The 18,280-nt window shown below is 36.6% G+C and overlaps 1 protein-coding gene across 4 annotated transcripts in view; it reads left to right on the plus strand.

Moving 5' to 3' along the window:
* The window catches only part of MMRN1 (multimerin 1), an 82,782-nt gene that overhangs the window by 33,844 nt on the left and 30,658 nt on the right, over positions 1-18,280 (plus strand). For 3 of the 4 annotated variants that reach the window (XM_036281837.1, XM_036281847.1, XM_036281858.1), the window contains exons 5-6: positions 15,309-15,422; positions 16,696-16,869. In XM_036281837.1, coding sequence (XP_036137730.1) covers positions 15,309-15,422; positions 16,696-16,869 — 288 coding nt within the window. The remainder of the gene's footprint in view (positions 1-15,308; positions 15,423-16,695; positions 16,870-18,280) is intronic. The other variant, XM_036281869.1, reaches the window with a different exon arrangement.

An 18,280-nucleotide genomic window follows, 5' to 3' on the forward strand; every position in this document is an offset into this window, starting at 1 on the left:
TTCAAAGGACTTTAGACTTCCATGAGGTACACAGATATGCTCACTGTGGTAAAATGTTTTTGTTTACAGATGGTAGATGGTTAAACATTTTGGGCAGTATTTAGAATTATATTTCTAAAGGCTAAGATTAGTTTTTATATTTTTCTTATATAAAAAAGGATTTATTAGGAATATTAATTCTATTATTATTTCTTAAAGATTCAAGTGTTTGTTCAGATCATGCGTTTTTAGAAGTTTAGAATGTCATACCCACCTTGTTGTACGTAAGGGGCTGAAGGTAGATACGTGGCAGGAAGCAGTGTCTGTACAACAATGTCATGGGCTCTGGCTGAGAAGGACTGCTGTTGCTCTAGGCTTTGTTTTTTTATGGCTACTACAGTTGACCCTTGGACAATGGAGGGCTTAAGGGTGCTAACACCTTGCACAGTCAAAACTCCACTTAATGTAACTTTTGACTCCCACTGTGGATTGGTCACAGGACTCCCACAGAGATACCCAAATCCACAGATGCTCAAGTCACTTATATAAAATGGAGTATAAAGCCCAGCTGGTGTGGCTCCATGGATTGAGATTTGTCCCATGGACTGAGAGGTCCTGGTTTGATTCCCAGTCAGGGCACATGCTTGGGTTGCAGGCTTGATCCCCAGTAGGGGGTATGCAGAAGGCAGCGATTGATGTTTCTCTCTCACATCAATGTTTCTATCTCTCTCCTTTCCTCTCTCTCTCTAAAAAAATCAATAAAAATATATAAAAAATAAAATAAAATGGAGTATTACAATGCATACGTGGGCCCTCAGCATCTGCGGATACCAAACCACCAATGGAAAATACTGTTTTCCATTTGGGTTGGTGGGATCTGCTGATGCAAAACCTTGGGATACAGAGGGCCAGCTGTTTGTTTATTGGAAAAAATCCACTCATGCATGGACCTACAAAATTCAAACTCATATTGTGCAAGGGTCAATTCTAAGCAATTGTTAATACACCTAGGAGGGAAAAGAACCATAGAATTTTATTAGAATAAATGTACACACAAGAAACAAGGCTAATTGATAGTTTTCACTATCTACTATGCATTGTCATTCCCTTTTTCTCAAAGTGTTATATGAAATATTTGCAATAAATTCAAATAGTCTAGTTTTGAATGTTTAATGACATCTTGTGTTCTAAGCGGAAACAAACTGTAGATATCTTTAATACTATACTTACAAATTGTTACCTTGAATCCCATTAACAAGAATGTCCCAGAACCATTTTGACTGTGACCTTCTATCACAATACTATAATCAGAATTACTCATAATATAGGTATCTGCTGATTAAGCTGCTGTAGAAAAAAGTCTTCTTTCAATTGAAATTTATAATAGGAATAATTTTCAGATGTCAGATACACCCATTGTATGACAATGTCAGACAATTAATTCTAATATCACTGAAATTCCCAAAGGACCTGCTGTTTGCTCCCTATAATATTCCGACCATCCTTCTCCTCAGTTTTATTGCAGCACAAGCTGTTGAATTTTTTATTAGTGCAATTGATGCACTGGTAGTATCAAGAACTACTGCGTCCCTTTGTCCCTTCAACCATTCTTCATTATCTCATCTATCCTGGGGTGTTATTTATTTTGCACATTTTTTCCTTCTGATTCTTATCCAATTACATGTCAAGCCCCCCCCCCCCCCCTTTTATCACACTTTATATATGTGCCAAAAGTCTTTTATTCTTATATGGGAGAGAAAATTGTCAGGTTTCCTTTGACAACACTCCTCTGCTGTCTCATATGACAAGCCGTCCCACGTATGAAAAAAATAATCAGTGTGGCTGATCTGTTCTTTAAACCTTGTCAGAGCCCTCAAGGGTTTGGAATAACATGGTTGTGTAACTACTATGAGAATTACTTCTGTGCTAGTCCTTCACGTCAGTAAATCATTTTATTCACAAAAAATGTGTAAAATACTACATACATTTTATAAACCCCTGCTTTCCCAACAAGTTTCCTCCTCATCCACAAAATAAATTTTATAAAACAAAAATAACTTTCCTTAAATGTATATTACAGTAGGAAGATCTTTTTAATTATATAATAGAGATGAATAGATCCAGAAAATAGCTAGCAACTATACTCTTTTATTTTTCCTCCTTCACTTTTCTACCCTTCTGTCTTTTTTTTTTTTTTTTTTTTTTATCCTTTTATCTCTATAGATCTATCCCAACCTGTTAGGAAGGAATGTCATGATTCTAAATTCTGGGAAAACTCTTCTCATTGGCTTATTGGCCATTGCTCTACCACTGAGCCAAATGGGCCAGGGCTAAACTGTGTCATATTTGATGCATACAAAAATAGATGTATTATCAAATATATTTTATCATATACATATATACCACTAAACAATATATCATTAATTTTACTTTTTAGCTCTATATATACATATATATATATATATATAGCATCATACTATATTTCTTTCTTTTTTTTCTTTATTGATTTTAGAAAGAGAGGAAGGGAGAGGGAGAGAGAGATAGAAACATTGATGAGAGAGAATATCAATTGGCTGCCTCCTGCACGCCCCACACTGGGGATTTGGCCCACAACCTGGGCATGTGTCCTGACCGGGAATTAAACCTGCGGCCTCTTGGTGCGTGGGTCGATGCTCCACTGCTGAGCCACACCAGCTGGACTCTTCCTGTGTCTTATTCTATAATACACTGTTTATAATACTACTGAGGCTCCACAAATGCTTTTTTTTTTTATACAACTCAGATAGACAAAATCCTGGTAATAAGTTCTAGATTAGTTTATCAAAAATATTAATCGTACTTTCAAGAAGAAACCAATTGTTAAAAAGTCTAAATGAATAGAACTTTGTTGGGAAAAAAAAGGAGGAGCGTCAAATCTAAGGCAATGTTATAGTTTTGATATATTTTACATCTGTTATGCCTTTTTGAGGATCAAAAAGTTTCTCCAAAAGAAAGGATCTATCTAATTTTTATATGATACCTGAGATGCTTTTAGGAGATGTCAGTAACAAATTTTTTAAACCAATTTTATAAAATTTGCACTAATATTTTTTCCCAGTAGATGTCTCTAAAATGTTCTGAAATAGAACAGGAAAATTGTGGCTTTCTGTAATGACACAAGGAACAGAAATTTAAGTTGAAATAATGTTAGATTAGAAAAGAGAAAAGAACAATGTCTTAGCAACCTGTCAAAATAATCTGATTAGCTTTGGTCAGATACTCTACATAAGAAAAGGGTAAAAAAATAAAAAGAAAAAAGTTATTTTGTAAAATTATACTTAAATAATAATAATAATAAAAATGGCAGTGGAATTAATGGAAGCTACACAGACAATCTCCCATGACCAAACTGGAATTACAACTAAAATAAAGACAAATCATAAAAAAAAGGCAACAGAAAAGCAGCTGAAGAGGACCATATAACCAGGGATACTGGTAGGTCTGTGGAGGTACGAGAGGGTGGTGGGCAGGGAGCCTACAGACAGCAGCAGTCTTAGCTGTGAGTTCTGCCCTCAGGGTGAAAATCCCAAGTTAGCTCCACAATGCAGAGGGCCAGAACAGAACATTAAATAAGCCACAGCCACTCAACGTTGGGCTCCAGCAGAGAGGGAGGGCAGACTGGACTGGAATTCTGTGGGGACACCTAGGATTTGGAGGACGCTCAGAGTTTTTGCTGAGATGTGGCCATACAGGACGGTGGCCAGCTTACTCCTTTCCGGAGCTGTGGGGAGAAGCAGCAACCCCTCCCTTGGAGATTCGACCCCACCCAGGTGAGCCAAAGAAATAAAAATTGAGGCTCATTAACAACCAGCAGCCACCCAAACCCCTGGAAATCCTCTTATGCTGAACACCTGAGGGAGTTTTTCATTTAACTAAGAACCCAAAGCTCTTCAAGTAACCATGACTAATAGCCTCTAAGCAAAAAGCTAGAGGAAAACTGAACCTTTCTTGGGCTTGCCAATCTACCCAGGAAAGTAAGACTTGACAGCGGTGTTTAATGTGTGTGTTCCCATGCTCATCCAAACAAAGTAGAGGGGACCAGAAACAGCAGAACACCAACACCCACAGGGAAAATTTGGCAGGCTCCAAAACCCACTGAAATAGCTAAAATAGTGAAACAAAGAAACAAATCCCAAATGAAAGAACAAAAGAACTCTACCAAAGATGAGATAAATGAAATGCAGTTAAGCCAGTTATCAGCGGTAGAGTTCAGAGCCATGATCTTGAGATAGCTCAACAGCTTGAGTAAAGATACAGAAACATTGAAAACCAACCAAGTTGAACTGAAGAATGACATAACAGAAATAAAAAATACATTGGAAAGGCTAACCAGCAGAGTAGAGGAAGCTGAGGACCAGATCAGAAAATTAGAAGATAGTGTAGAAAAAAAATCAACCAATCAGAAAATCAAAAGGAAAAAATAATTAAAAACAGGAAGACAGTTTAAGAGAATTGTGGGACAACCGGAAACGTAATAACATTTGCATCATAGGAGTCCCCAAAGAAGAAAATGAGCAAAGGTTAGAGAATATATTTGAAGAAATAGTGACAGAAAACTTCCCTAACTTGGTGAAGGAAGAAGGCATTCAAGTTCAAGAAGCACACAGAACCCCAGGTAAGAAGAACGCAAACAGGCCCACACCAAGACACATAGTAATTAAAATGCCAAACATTAAAGACAAAGAGAGAATCCTAAAAGCAGCAAGAGACAAGCAACAGGTTACCTACAAATGGACCCCTATAAGGCTACCAGCTGACTTCTCAATAGAAACACTACAGGCCAGAATGGAATGGCATGAAATAATCAAGGTCATGAAAAACAAGGATCTGAATCCAAGACTACTCTATCCAGCAAGGCTAACATTCAAAATAGAAGGTCAAATAAAGAGCTTCCCAGACAAAAAAAAAAAAAAAAAAAGGCTAAGGGAATATATTAGCACCAAACTAGCACTGCAAGAAATGTTAAAAGAACTGCTGTAATTAATACAAGAAATAGGAAGAAAAATATAACCAAAATAAACAAAAATGGCAATAAATAAGAGCATATCAAGTATCACCTTAAATGTGAATGGTTTGAATGCTCTGATAAAAAGACACAGAGTAGCAGATTGGATAAGAAAGCATGAGTCATACATATGTTGTTTACAAGAGACCCACCTCAAAACAAAAGACTCACATAGGTTGAAAGTGAAGGGATGGAAAAAAACATTCCAAGCAAATGGAAAGGAAAAAAAGCTGAGATAGCAATACTCATATCTGATAAATTAGATTTCAAAAGGAAGGCCATAACTAGAACAAAGAAGGCAACTACATAATATTGAAAGGATCTATCCACCTGGAAGATATAACCTTGGTATACATATATGCACCCAATATAGGAGCATCAAAATACATTAAAAATCTTCTGGAAGATTTCAAAGGGGAAATCAACAGCAATACAATCATAGCAGGGGACTTCAAAACCCTGCTGACATCACTGGATTGATCATCTAGACAAAAAACAAGGAAAAAGAGATGCTAAATGATGCACTAGATCAAATAGATTTAATAATTATCTACAGAGAATTATACCCCAAAATTGCAGAATTCACATTCTTCTCAAGTGCACATGGGACATTCTCAAAGATAGACCACATGATAGGGCACAGACTAAGTCTCTACAAGTTCGAGAAGATTGAAATTATATCAAGCCATCTTCTGAGATTACACTGGCATGAAACTAAAAATTGATTGCAACAGGAACATGCAAATACCTTTGAAAACATGGAGGCTAAATAGTATGTTATTGAACAATGAATGGGTTTACCAAGGAGATCAAGTAAGAAATTAAAAACTTTCTAGAAACCAATGAAAATGAACACACAACAACACAAAATCTGTGGGCTGCAGTGAAAGCAGTTCTGCGAGGAAAGTTCATAGCACTGCAGGCCTACCTCCAGAAACAAGAAAAATCTCTAATAGACTATCTAACCTCACAACTTAAAGAACTAGAAAGCAAACAAAAAGGAAACCCCAGAGAGAGTAGAAGGTAGGAAATAGTAAAGATCAGAGCAGAAATAAATGACAGAGACCAGAAAAACAATTCAAAGTATCAATGAAACAAAGAGCTGGTTCTTTGAAAAGATAAACAAGATTGATGGACCCTTAGCTATACTCACCATGAAACAAAGAGAGAGAACCCAAATACACAAATCAAAAATGAAAAAGGGGAAGTAATAACCGACACCAAAGAAATACAAAGGATTGTTAACAAATACTATGAACAATTATAGGCAATAAATTGGACAATCTAAGCAAAATGGAGAAATTTCTAGAAACACATAATCTCCCAAAACTGAACCGGGAAGAGAGAGAAAACTTGAACAGACCAATAACAACGAAGGAAATTAAAGATGTAATCAAGACTCTCCCAGCAAACAAAAGCCCAGGACAGCTTCATGGGGGAGTTTTACTGAACATTCAAAGAAGAATTAACACCCATTCTCCTTAAACTATTTCAAATAATTCAAGAAGAAGGAAGACTTTCAAACTTGTTTATGAGGCCAGCATAATTCTAACTCCAAAACCAGAAAAAGACATTACAAAGAAAGAAAACTACAGGCCAATATCTCTGATGAACATAGATGCCAAAATCCTGAACAAAATACTAGCAAATCAAAGCCCCCAATACACCAAAAAAATTATTCACCATGACCAAGTGGGATTCATCTCAGGGATACAAGGCTGGTACAACATTCACAAATCAATAAATGTGATACATCACATAAACAAAATGAAAGATAAAAACCATATGATCATATCAATAGACACTGAAATAGCATTCAACAAAATCAAGAACCCATTTCTGATAAAAATGCTCAGCACCTTGGGAATAGAGGAATCATATCTCGACATAATAATGGCCATATATGAAAAACCTACAGCCAACATCATGCTCAATGGACAAAAACTAAAAGCATTTCCTTTAAGAACAAGAAGGGATGCCCACTTTCACTACTCTTATTTAACATAGTACTGGAAGTCTTAGTCATGAAGAAAAATAAAAGAGATCCAAATTGGAAAGGGGGAAATGAAACTGACATCGTTCACAGATGACATGATATTATACATAGAAAACCCTAAAGACTCCATCAAAAATCTATTAGACTTAATAAATGAATTTGGCAAAGTAGCAGAATACAAAATTAACATGAAGAAATCAACGGCATTCTTATACACCAATGATAAACTCACAGAAAGAGAAACTAAGAAAACAATCCCATTTACCATTGCAGCAAAAAAATTAAGATACCTAGGAATAAACTTAACCAAAGAAGTAAAGGAAAACTACAGGACATTGGAAAAAAAATAGAAGAAGATATAAAAAATGGAAGCACATACCTTGTTCATGGATTGGAAGAATTAACATCATTAAAATGTTCATATTGCCCAAAGAAATCTATAGATTCAATGCAATTCCCATCAAAATACCAATGACACATTTTACAGAATTAGAACAAATACTTCAAAAGTTCATATGGAACCAAAAAAGACCCCGAATAGCCACAGCAATCTTGAAAAAGAACAAAGTAGGTAGGATCACAATACTGGATATCAGGTTATACTATGTACAAAGTTACTGTAATCAAAACAGCCTGGTACTGGCACAAGAAGAGGCAGATAGATCAATAAAACAGAACAGAGAACCCAGAAATTGACCCAAAGCATTATGCTCAATTAATATTCGACAAAGTTGCCAAGAGCATACAATGGAGTAAAGACAGCCTCTGTAATAAATAGTGTTGAGAAAATTGGACAGCTACATGCAAAAAAAAAGAAAAAAGAAAAAGAAACTAGACCATTAACTTACACCATACACAAGAATAAACTCAAAATGGATAAAAAAACTTAAATGTGACTCATGAATTCATAAAAATCCTAGAAGAAAATGTAGGCATAAAAATTTCAGACATCATATGCAGCAGAATTTTCACCTAAGGCAACAGAACCAAAGGAAAAAAATGAACACATGGGACTACATCAAACTCAAAAGCTTCTGCACAGCAAAAGGAACAATAATCAAAATGGAAAGGCAAGCCACTGTATGGGAGAGCATAACTGCCAATGATACATCAGATAAGGGGTTAACTTCCAAAATATATAGAGTACTCATGCCATTCAACAAAAGGAAGACAAAGAACCCAATGAAAAAAATGGTCAGAGGAGCTAAATAGATACTTCTCTAAACAGGATGTACAAATGGCCATGAGACATATGAAGAAATGCTCAACATCACTAATCATTAGAGAGATGCAAAATAAAACAACAATGAGGTATCACCTCACACCTGTCAGAATGGCCGCCATCAACAAATCATCAAACAACAAGTGTTGGCGAGGGTGTGGAGAAAAGGGGGCTCTAATACACTGCTGGTGGGAATGCAGACTGGTGCAGCCACTATGGAAAACACTATGGTGTTTCCTCAAAAAATTAAAAATGGAATTGCCATTTGACCCAGTGATCCCACTTCTAGGAGTATACCCTAAGAAGCCTGAAACACCAATCAGAAAAAATATATGTACCCCCATGTTCATAGCAGCACTATTTACAATAGCTAAGATCTGGAAACAGCCCAAGGGTCCATCAGACAAATGGATAAAAAAGTTGTGTACATACACTCAGTGGAGTAGTATGCAGCTGTAAGAAAGAAAGATCTCTTATCCTTTGAGATGACATGGAGGAACCTGGAAAATAAATAATAAAAAAATTTTTTTAATTATACTTAAATAAAATCTACAACAAATACTCTGAATACTGAAACAAGCCAAGCAGAGAAAGACAAATATTACATGATCTCACTTTTTTGTAGAATATAATGAACACAACAGTCTGAGGAACAGGGTAGTCCCAGAGACATGGAAGTAGTGTACAGACTGACAATCCTCAGAAGAGGGGGTGGGGGGGGAGATTAACCACAGAACTTATACGCATGTATGCATTACCAATGGACATGGACAGCAAAGCTGGGAACGGAGTGGGGAGGGATGGGGAGGAGAGTATCAATGGGGGAGAAAGGATTAATATCTGTAACAAAAATAAATAATAAATTTTTTTAAAATTATACTTAAATAAAATCTATAACAAATACTCTGAGTACTGAAAACATGTAATCATGCAGTTATTGGAATCAACTGATCTCTACCTTATTTTATGAAAAATAAAAATATTTCATTTATCAAATACTGTGAAATAATTCAATAAATTATATAAGAACTAGTGTAACATTTTTTTTTAATGAGGCTTCACCAATAAGATTATTTAAAAATATTACTTCAATTAATATGGAATAAAAATGAAAATCTTTAAAACAGAAAAACGTCCTATATTTCTTTTATGTTTGTATGTCTAACTTTTCCAAGTGGTGACTAATGCTTTTCTTTTTGAGAGGAAAACATTACCTTCTGCAAACATATTGCTCAATAAAATTATGATACATCTTGTTAGAAAACGACATGTAGTCCTGGCCGGTTTGGCTCAGCGGTTAGAGCATCCGCCTGCGGTCCGGAGAGACCCGGGTTCGGTTCCTGCTAAGGGCATGTACCTCGGTTGCAGTTTGTCCTCGGCCCTGGTTGGTCGTGCGGGTGGCAGCCACTCAATGTGTCCCTTTCACATCGATGTTTCTCTCTCTCTCTCTCTTCCTCTCTCTCCCTCCCACTCTATCTGTACAAAAAAATGGAAAAATGTCCTCGGGTGAGGATAAAAAAAGAAAACGACATGTACCTTAGGTCTTTCTTGTTCCAAATTGCTTATTTGATTTAAGTACTAAATCTTAGTAAATCTTTATATATTTACAAAATTCCACCATGCAAGCATTCACTTAATACTGCAGGATCAGCTGGACACTGGTCTTGTCAAGCTACACAGGCAGGTGTCTGCTTCTAAGGGAGAGAGAGCAAGCTTCCTCATTACTGAGTTGCCATTAACGACTTCCTCCATGTGCCTCAAAGGTCAAGAAGAAAAAAAATTTTTTTTTCACAATTAAAACCTATCTAATTAAAAAAAGGAAAGAAAAGAAAGTTAGAAAAGAACATTTACTTAATAAAGAAGCTGTTCCTCTTGACATTTGCCCACCTTGCTTGCTTCTCTGAGTCCTTGATCCACTAAAGTCAGAGTTTACAGTGCAAGGACAAAAAAGACTAATTGTATTGGGAGAAGAAAAAAAAGGCATCTAATTTTCTAAATATATTGAAATTTAAAAAAATCTGAAGTGCATAAATAAATGCTTTTTATTTTGGGTTTCGGTTTTTATCTCTTAGAGAGGATCAAGAACAAAGACTTAGAAATCTACACTGCTGGGACAAAACAAAGGTCTGTGTTTAAGTGCAAGATAAGATAGATGGCCTGTAAAACCTGGCATCTGTGGCAGTCCTTGTGGTAGAGAATACATATGGGAAGACAGAAAGATTGCTAAGAGAAAAAATAAAAGAACATCCATCAACCAGGAACTTGGTCACAGGAGAGGAACTGACTCTTCTCTCAGAGATTCTATCAGCATTTCTCCACCAGCTAAATCCCGTAAATTGGGACATTGAAAGTATTGAACCCCAGTCAACAAACAAAGCTAGAAAAAGATAATGTAAACTATTGAATGTGTTACACAGGCATTTAGAGTTCCTAACAGCCTTGGCAGGGACTCTATCCAATGAATTCCAGAGAAAAGAGGTTCATATGATAATTGAATCCTGAAGATCTTTGTGTGATGCTTACAAGTTGTTGTTGTTTTTAACTTAGGAGTACAATTTTCTCACTTATTTCCTCCTAACACAATTAATTTAAAAGTAACTATAGCTAAAAGCAAATGGGAAGTTTAATGCACAATATAATTACATTAGTTTTTATGATTCAATATCTAAAGTATTTTTCCAATTACATTTTCTTTTAAATCAGTCTTTTTAAAACATCAAAAAATTATGGAGATATTTTTTCCTATTTTTATATACATTATGTTTCCACATGAGGAGTGAATCACCAAAGATTTGTGTTCAAGAAAACTAAAGACTTTTACTCAGTACTTGTAATTTGTGTGTGTGTGTGTATGTGTGTGGTACGTGCTCCTAGCAGGAACCGAACCCGGGACTCTCTGGTCCACAGGCTGACGCTCAACCGCTGAGCCAAACTGGCCAGGGCTTATGTAATGTTCTTTATCCCTTTCAATTTCTTTCTTCGGTTCTTTCCAAAGATAATTACATGTCATTGATTTAATTTTTTCTAATCTTTTTAGTTTTTATTTCTAATTTGCTAATTTTCTCCAATATGTCGCTTTCTGTTTCCTTATTTGCAATGCAATAGCATTTTTCCAGACCACATGAACTAAATTTATGTGAAATTCTTTTGACCCTAAGTTCATTAGAAAGTTACACTTTAACTCTTCACTTACCTCCTTTCTATTCTTGACACTTGACATTGTACCCAGGTTAGTTTTCACTTCTTGCATATTGAGGATCCTGTCTCCAATGGGAGGCATAGAGAGACCAATGAGAATGAAGTGCCCCTCTCTCAAATATGACCCTCAAAGACTTAAAATACCCCCCACATGCTCTTGTGTGAGTGTATGTGTTTGACTCCCTACTAGGATACTGTGAAGTATAGCGTTGTAATCTCCACATTCAATGTACAACATGCAATACATTATAAAGAGAGAGACAGAGACCTGATTTCATTAGAATATAATAATGCAATATAAAATAATGCCTTACTATTTATAATAAAGCATTAGCAAAGTATTTTGAACCTCTAGAGATAAACCCTATGTAAAATGCTTGTGATTTTTGTTGAGGTCACTCCATTTTGGTGAGGGTCATGAGCACCTAAATCACTCTGCCTCTTGATTATGGGGATGGGGTGGAAAGGGTCAGAGGCCATTTTCAAGCATTTAACAACTAATCCAATTGTTATTTTATATATTGAAAGATGTTCCGGACTAACAAATTTTAATAATTTATTATAAATTCTCAATATTTATGGAAAACTATGCACTGAAAACAATTAGTATGTACAAACAAGTAAACAAAAGTTAGCACCAAACAATTTGATGATTCTGCTAAAACACTGAGTGTTTCATAAAGTCTGTGTCGTGCATGACATGGTCCAGCAAACTGTTAGTTCTGAAAATATTTCTCAGATGTTGTTACAATGAGAATTCCATTCATCAAGTATTCTACCAGACATATCCTTTATTATGCATCCACAATTAACTCGGGATAAGTTAATTTTACAATTATTAAAGCTAATTTATCAGTTATCACACTTTATTATTATATATTTGCCAACAGATATGGCTGTACTTCAATATTTTAATAATTCGTAGGCCGCATTAGAGCATCCTGACTAAATATAATCTTGGAGGTAGGAGGTGTAGAACATTGTAGGTGGGATTGAGGATAATAGCCTAGATTTTTAATGGAAAGGGTCTTTTATTTCTGAGACATTAAAAAATTGTCAATGGGCTCTAAATTTGATTGTGGGAAGGTGGCTCAAACACTCTTCAGAGGCGTCCAGACTTAGCGGAAGCTACTCAGGGAGCCTGTGTCATAACAATAGAGAGCATACAATTATCTGTGTGAAGGAATCATGGAGCTGTGACCAGCACCTTTCACCCCGCCCTACTTCACTTGTTCCTTGTAAAGACTCACTTCGCCATGGAGTGGTAAGAGACTCCGGGTTTACATTCATTGGAGTTTTTTTGTTTTTTCTGTTTTTTCAGGTTTGATTTTATTTATTTATTTTTCTTTTCTTTTTTTATTAATTAATTTTTGTTACAGATGTTTCTCCTTTTCCCCCCTCCCTCTCCCTCCCTGCCCTTTCCCCAGTTTGTTGTCCATGCCCATTGTTCATGCATACATGCATATAAGTTCTGTGGTTTATCGCTCCCCCATCACCCCCTCTTCTGGGGATTGTCAGTCTGTACCCTACTTTCACGTCTCTGGGACTACCCCATTCCTCAGACTGTTATGTTCATTATATTCCACAAATAATAAAGCATGTCTTTAAAATATGCTCTTGTTATCAACAAGTGTGTGTGGCTGCCTAAAAATCTATGAAGATCAATTTCTGGGTTGCAATTTTAATATAAAAGTATTGTATTTTAAACAATGAGTTTACGTATTAGAATTAGAAAATTTGGGGATTTGTTCTAAATCAATGGTTCTGAAGCAGGGTCATACCTCAAAATTACCTGTAGAGTTTAAAAATATGTATATACATATGCTCAATTCCCCAGAACAGATCTACTGAGTCAGAAACTTCGGGTGGGGGAATGAAAAGGGCATTGGCTTGTATAGTGTTTCAAAGTTTACAGGTGTTTCTGATCTCCATCCATGATGAAAAATCACTGTTCTAAAGAAATGTTTTTAAAACACCATATTGAAAGTTAATGATAGAAAAGATCTTCTTAGTAACCTTTCTTATATGCCACACAACAACACAGTCTGTTTTTACTATAATTGTGCATTGCTCCCTAACAGAGTATCTGCTGCCTATCAGTGATGCTATGCTTTTTAATGCAGCAGCTTTTTGTATTCCTGTAATCTAGCTCAAAAAAGTAACCAGTAAACACATGAAAAGACCATTTGTTCATCCTGTTAAACCCACCTGTTCCTTTTTCTGTAAATACTTACAAGTCTATATCCTGAACACTCTCAGTGTTAAGAGAAACAGGGAAGGTAATGAGATGAGAAGGTGCGAAGGGAGATGAATCTTTGCACCCTACTCCAGTGGTTCTCATCCTGGCATGCATTGAAATCACCTGGAGAGCTAGTTAAACCACAGATTGCTGCCCTACTTCAGAGGTTTTTATAAGATCAGGTGTGGGGTGAGGCCTAGAAGTTGCATATTATGAGTTCCCAAGTGATTCTGATGTGCCTCATTTAGGGAGCCTGGTTTGAGAACCATTGCTCTAAGTACCCTCTTGGGTAGGAAGATTTTAGCTGCCCCAACAATGTTTTATCACGTCACCTAAAAAGGAATATTGATTTAAAAATGTTATGTAGTTGTTTAATGAATATATTTGTATGAATTAATTTGAATTTAGGCCATAAGAATTTTATTGCTAAGACTTAGCAGAAAAATAACACTGCTTTCCGCTGCATACTGCAGCCCCCAAATAAGTACACTTTTTCCCAAGCTGAAGATTGTTTTTTTCAACCAAATAAATCAACAATTATGTCGGACTTTCTATAATACAGCAGCAGGAGGGGCAGGGGGACAACAAAAAGAGAAACAAAAACCTTGGACATGAATGGATATTTATTAATTTAGGTCAATGCTCTAAAGAAAAGCAATGCAAAATTCAATCTAATAATTGAGACTAACTCAAATTAGTGCCAAATACATTATACTTTCTATAGAGTGGAGATGCTTTGGGATTATTGTCACACCCACATGGGCCTTAGAAAGCAAAACTACCAGGTGCCAGGGCTGCAGAGCCATTGGCACATAATTTCACACAGGAAGAAGTATAGACGCCAAAGATGTGTTTTCTCATATCTGAATACATTTGCCATTAGAAGTCTGAAAATTACAAACACACATTACTTAGTATGTTCAATGTGTTAATGTCGTCCTTTAAATGGTCTTCCCCAATGAAAAATTATATGGTCATTTAAAATATTAATTCATGGGAAATGAGAAGAAATTTTTTAACAGGTTTATTTCATACAACTTGCTGTTTTTCTAAAATTTTACTGATTTTGCCGGTTGATTCTTTTGAGACGTGTCCTGTAATAGTTTACTTTTATTTGTAGTTGTTATGCTTTGAGCCTATGTGTTTCTTAATGATCTGGGAGAAACCCGTTTAAGTGGCACTATTACTTAAACAGATATTCTTTCAGGGAAGAATCTGTACCTCCTTTAGTCCCAAGTAGATACCAGTTGGAAATTGTATTGCTAAACAGGCAGCCTTTGTGACAGACAGCTTCTAAAACTGCCATAGCTTTTAACACAGCTGATGGTAAAGTCCTCTCAATTATGCAGGCAGTTTATGCCTGCCAGTTTACGTTTCTCCAAACTACCCACCATTTTCGTCTAAAAGGAGACCTGATTTTCCTACAGAACACAATTAGAGCCCTGCACTTCCAAGATCAGCGCGGCACCTCCCCTGTGGACGGGGGCGGAGCAGCCTTCTCCGCCGTGCTCGCGGCTTGCAAGCTTCAGTAGACGGGAAAATGAATGTCAGCCTCATTATCGCTCAGGACTGGAAAAATGAGGCAGCCCCAGTGTTGAACTCTCTCTCCTCTCTTTTTGCTTCTGTCTAGCCCAGGAACAGCAGCAGGTGCTGCACGCTCTCCAGGCTGAGAGTCACGCAGCTGTCGGCGGAGGGACAGCCCAGCAGCAGCCCCAACAGCAGCAGGAAGACTCTGGTAACTCAGGTCACAGATTGTAATTACTGCCACCACCAATCCAGTTATTGTCAGCGCCATTTACGACAACGTCCAAACAAGAAATCGCTTGGCTGTCAAAGTCTGTTGATGACACATTGACATCCCTCTGAACCCTTTCCACTGGGGCTGCACGTTGGGAGAATCTGCAGGAGAGCGGCAGGTTCCCCGCCGAAGGGACCGTGTGTAATTGCTGAAGCTCTGTGTGCAAACACAGCAGGAGAATAAAAATGTTGCCATATTAGGTTATAAGGAAATCACAGGTTTACAAAATAAAATCAGACTTTTGTCCTGCAAAGAGTGCAGTCATGAAAGGAAGGGCTCGGTTCCTTCAAGGGAGCTAAGAAGGCTTCCTTCCATTGGAGATAGAGATCACTAAGGGGTGTTGATCACTGACCAAAGAAAGGTACCCTGACTAGGAACCAGCAAGAATCTCCTGTTGATCCAAAGTTGTCCTATTACATGCATTCTCATCTTCCCAATCATAAATACCATTTCTTTTAGGCTTCACTTTACCGCTTAGAAACACAGGTTGGTTACTGATAAAAACATCTCTACTGTATTTGGCATCACCATACAAAATCAGGCTCTCAAATTAAGAAATGTGACTTCAGGGGACCTCTTTAAGAATGGAGGTGAATATATCTTAATAACTGTACTCTAAGATTTTTTTTAAGGAATTGAAATTCAGTATCTTCATAAAATGAATTCTCCTTGAATTATTGAATTACATTTGAAAGGCATGAAAAGTAGCATTGCTATATAAGAGAATTAAACTGAAATCTATCTCTCAATAAAGAATACCTCTATAAAGAATAAAATTCTTATAATTAAATACATCTATATGCATATAAGTATACAACTACACATATCTAATACTGGAGCATTGATTTGAAGGCAGAAAATAAAGCATTAGCTCTGTAAACTTTAGCAAGTTATTTTGGTTTTCTGACCCTGAATTTCTTCGTCTATTGAGATTATAACAAAAACTCTTTTAGGTAAAATAACAACACCAACAAACACCCTTGAAAATTCTGAGCATAGTTAAAAGATTTTAGCAATCTAAGCTAATATAATACCTTTTCAGATTTCTACCCTAAATAGTGTAAAATGCAGGTTTCCATTTGCTAAATGCATATAGCCTATACCTTTAAATATGTAGTGCAAACATGATTTATTTAAATAACCTTCAAACCTATTATAAAATTGGAACAGTTTTAAATATGTGTTTTTTAATGTTCCCAATGTTCCCTCCTTCATACAGCAGTGATTCAAAAAATGACTGACCAGATGAACAACCAGGCAATGAAACTGAGCCTTCTGCAGAAGAAGATTGACAACATTTCTTTGGCTGTAACTGATGTAAGGAACACATACTCCTCCCTAGAAGAGAAAATCGATGAAAATAAAGGCAGGGAATGTCAATCTTTTCTAAAAGGTAAGAAAGTAAAACAAAATAAATTATTAATTTAGTTAAGGCAAAAGGCAAATAACATCTTTTCTCATTATCACTTTGGTATCTGTGCTTTAGGTTGGGTAGGGTATTAGTCTAATACCGATATTTTTTAATAAGCTATTTTTAAATCACTTAATATCTGAAATAATTTGGAATATCTAAGTATTTTTCACAATGTAGTCAAGTCTTTGAATATTTCATCTGATTTATTGACATTATGTACCTAGTTATAGCCTACCTGGTATTTCTTTATAGTTAAAAGAAATTTAACTAAGAGCCATATTTAATTTATGTTCATTGTGGTTTTCAGTTCAGGATAAAGATAAAGTTAAGGAATAATTAATAAGGTATCTACTAGATACATGGTGGTCTCAATAATACTGATGAAGGTATTGAGGATAAATCTAAAGTGTGTTATTATTCCAGAAATTATCTAGCTCCTGCTGTATAATCAATAAAATAGATCCTAAAACAGATCAGAGGAAATTTTTTTTTTTTTTAAATAAATGTGAATCAGCATTGTCTGAATATTAAGCTCTTAAAATATCAGGCTGGCCCTGGCCAGTTTGGCTCAGCGGCGAGAGCATTGGCCCACGGACCAGAGAGTCCTGGGTTCGGTTCCCACTAAGGGCACATACCTCGGTTGCAGTTTGTCCCCGACCCTGGTTGAGGTTGTGTGGGTGGCAACCAGTCGATGTGTCTCTCTCACATCGATGTTTCTCTCTCTCTCTTCCCCCCTCTCTCCCTCCTGCTCTGTCTGAAGATAAATGCAAACATGTCCTCAGGTGAGGATAAACACACACACACACACACACACAAGAGCAGGCTGTGTTTCTTCCTGGACGTTCTATGGGATAATCTATTTCCTGCTCATTCAAATGGTCAGAATTCATTTTCTTGCAGTTGTAGGACAGAGGTCCAGTTTACTTGGTGGCTCTAAACTGAGGCTTGTTCCCAGCTTCTAGAAGCCTCTGCACTTCTTGCCTTTTGTCCTTCTTTTTCCATCTTCAAAAGCCCACAACAGCTGTTGAGTCCTCCTAACATCTCAGACCCATTTTTCTGCCTCCTCTTGCCTCTTTCAAGGACTCATATGATTACATTGGGCTCACCCGATAATCCAGTATAATTTCTTCATCTCAAGGTTCCTAACCTTAATCACATCTGGTAAGGCCTTTTTGCCAGGTACGATAACATGTTCACAGGTTCAGAGAATTAGGGTGTGGACATCTTGGACAGGCCAGAATTATTCTGCCTGCCAGAGATTTATGAACAGGGAGTCATTGCCCTGGTAGTTTCAGTGCATGGTACAATGGTGTCTGATTGACAGTTTCAACAAATCCAGAAGAAGGAGACCAGGGAAAGCTTCTTTGAAGAGAAACCACCTCAACTAATA

The sequence above is a fragment of the Molossus molossus genome, unplaced genomic scaffold (genome assembly GCF_014108415.1).
Source record: "Molossus molossus isolate mMolMol1 unplaced genomic scaffold, mMolMol1.p scaffold_m16_p_1, whole genome shotgun sequence".
Lineage (NCBI taxonomy): Eukaryota > Metazoa > Chordata > Mammalia > Chiroptera > Molossidae > Molossus > Molossus molossus.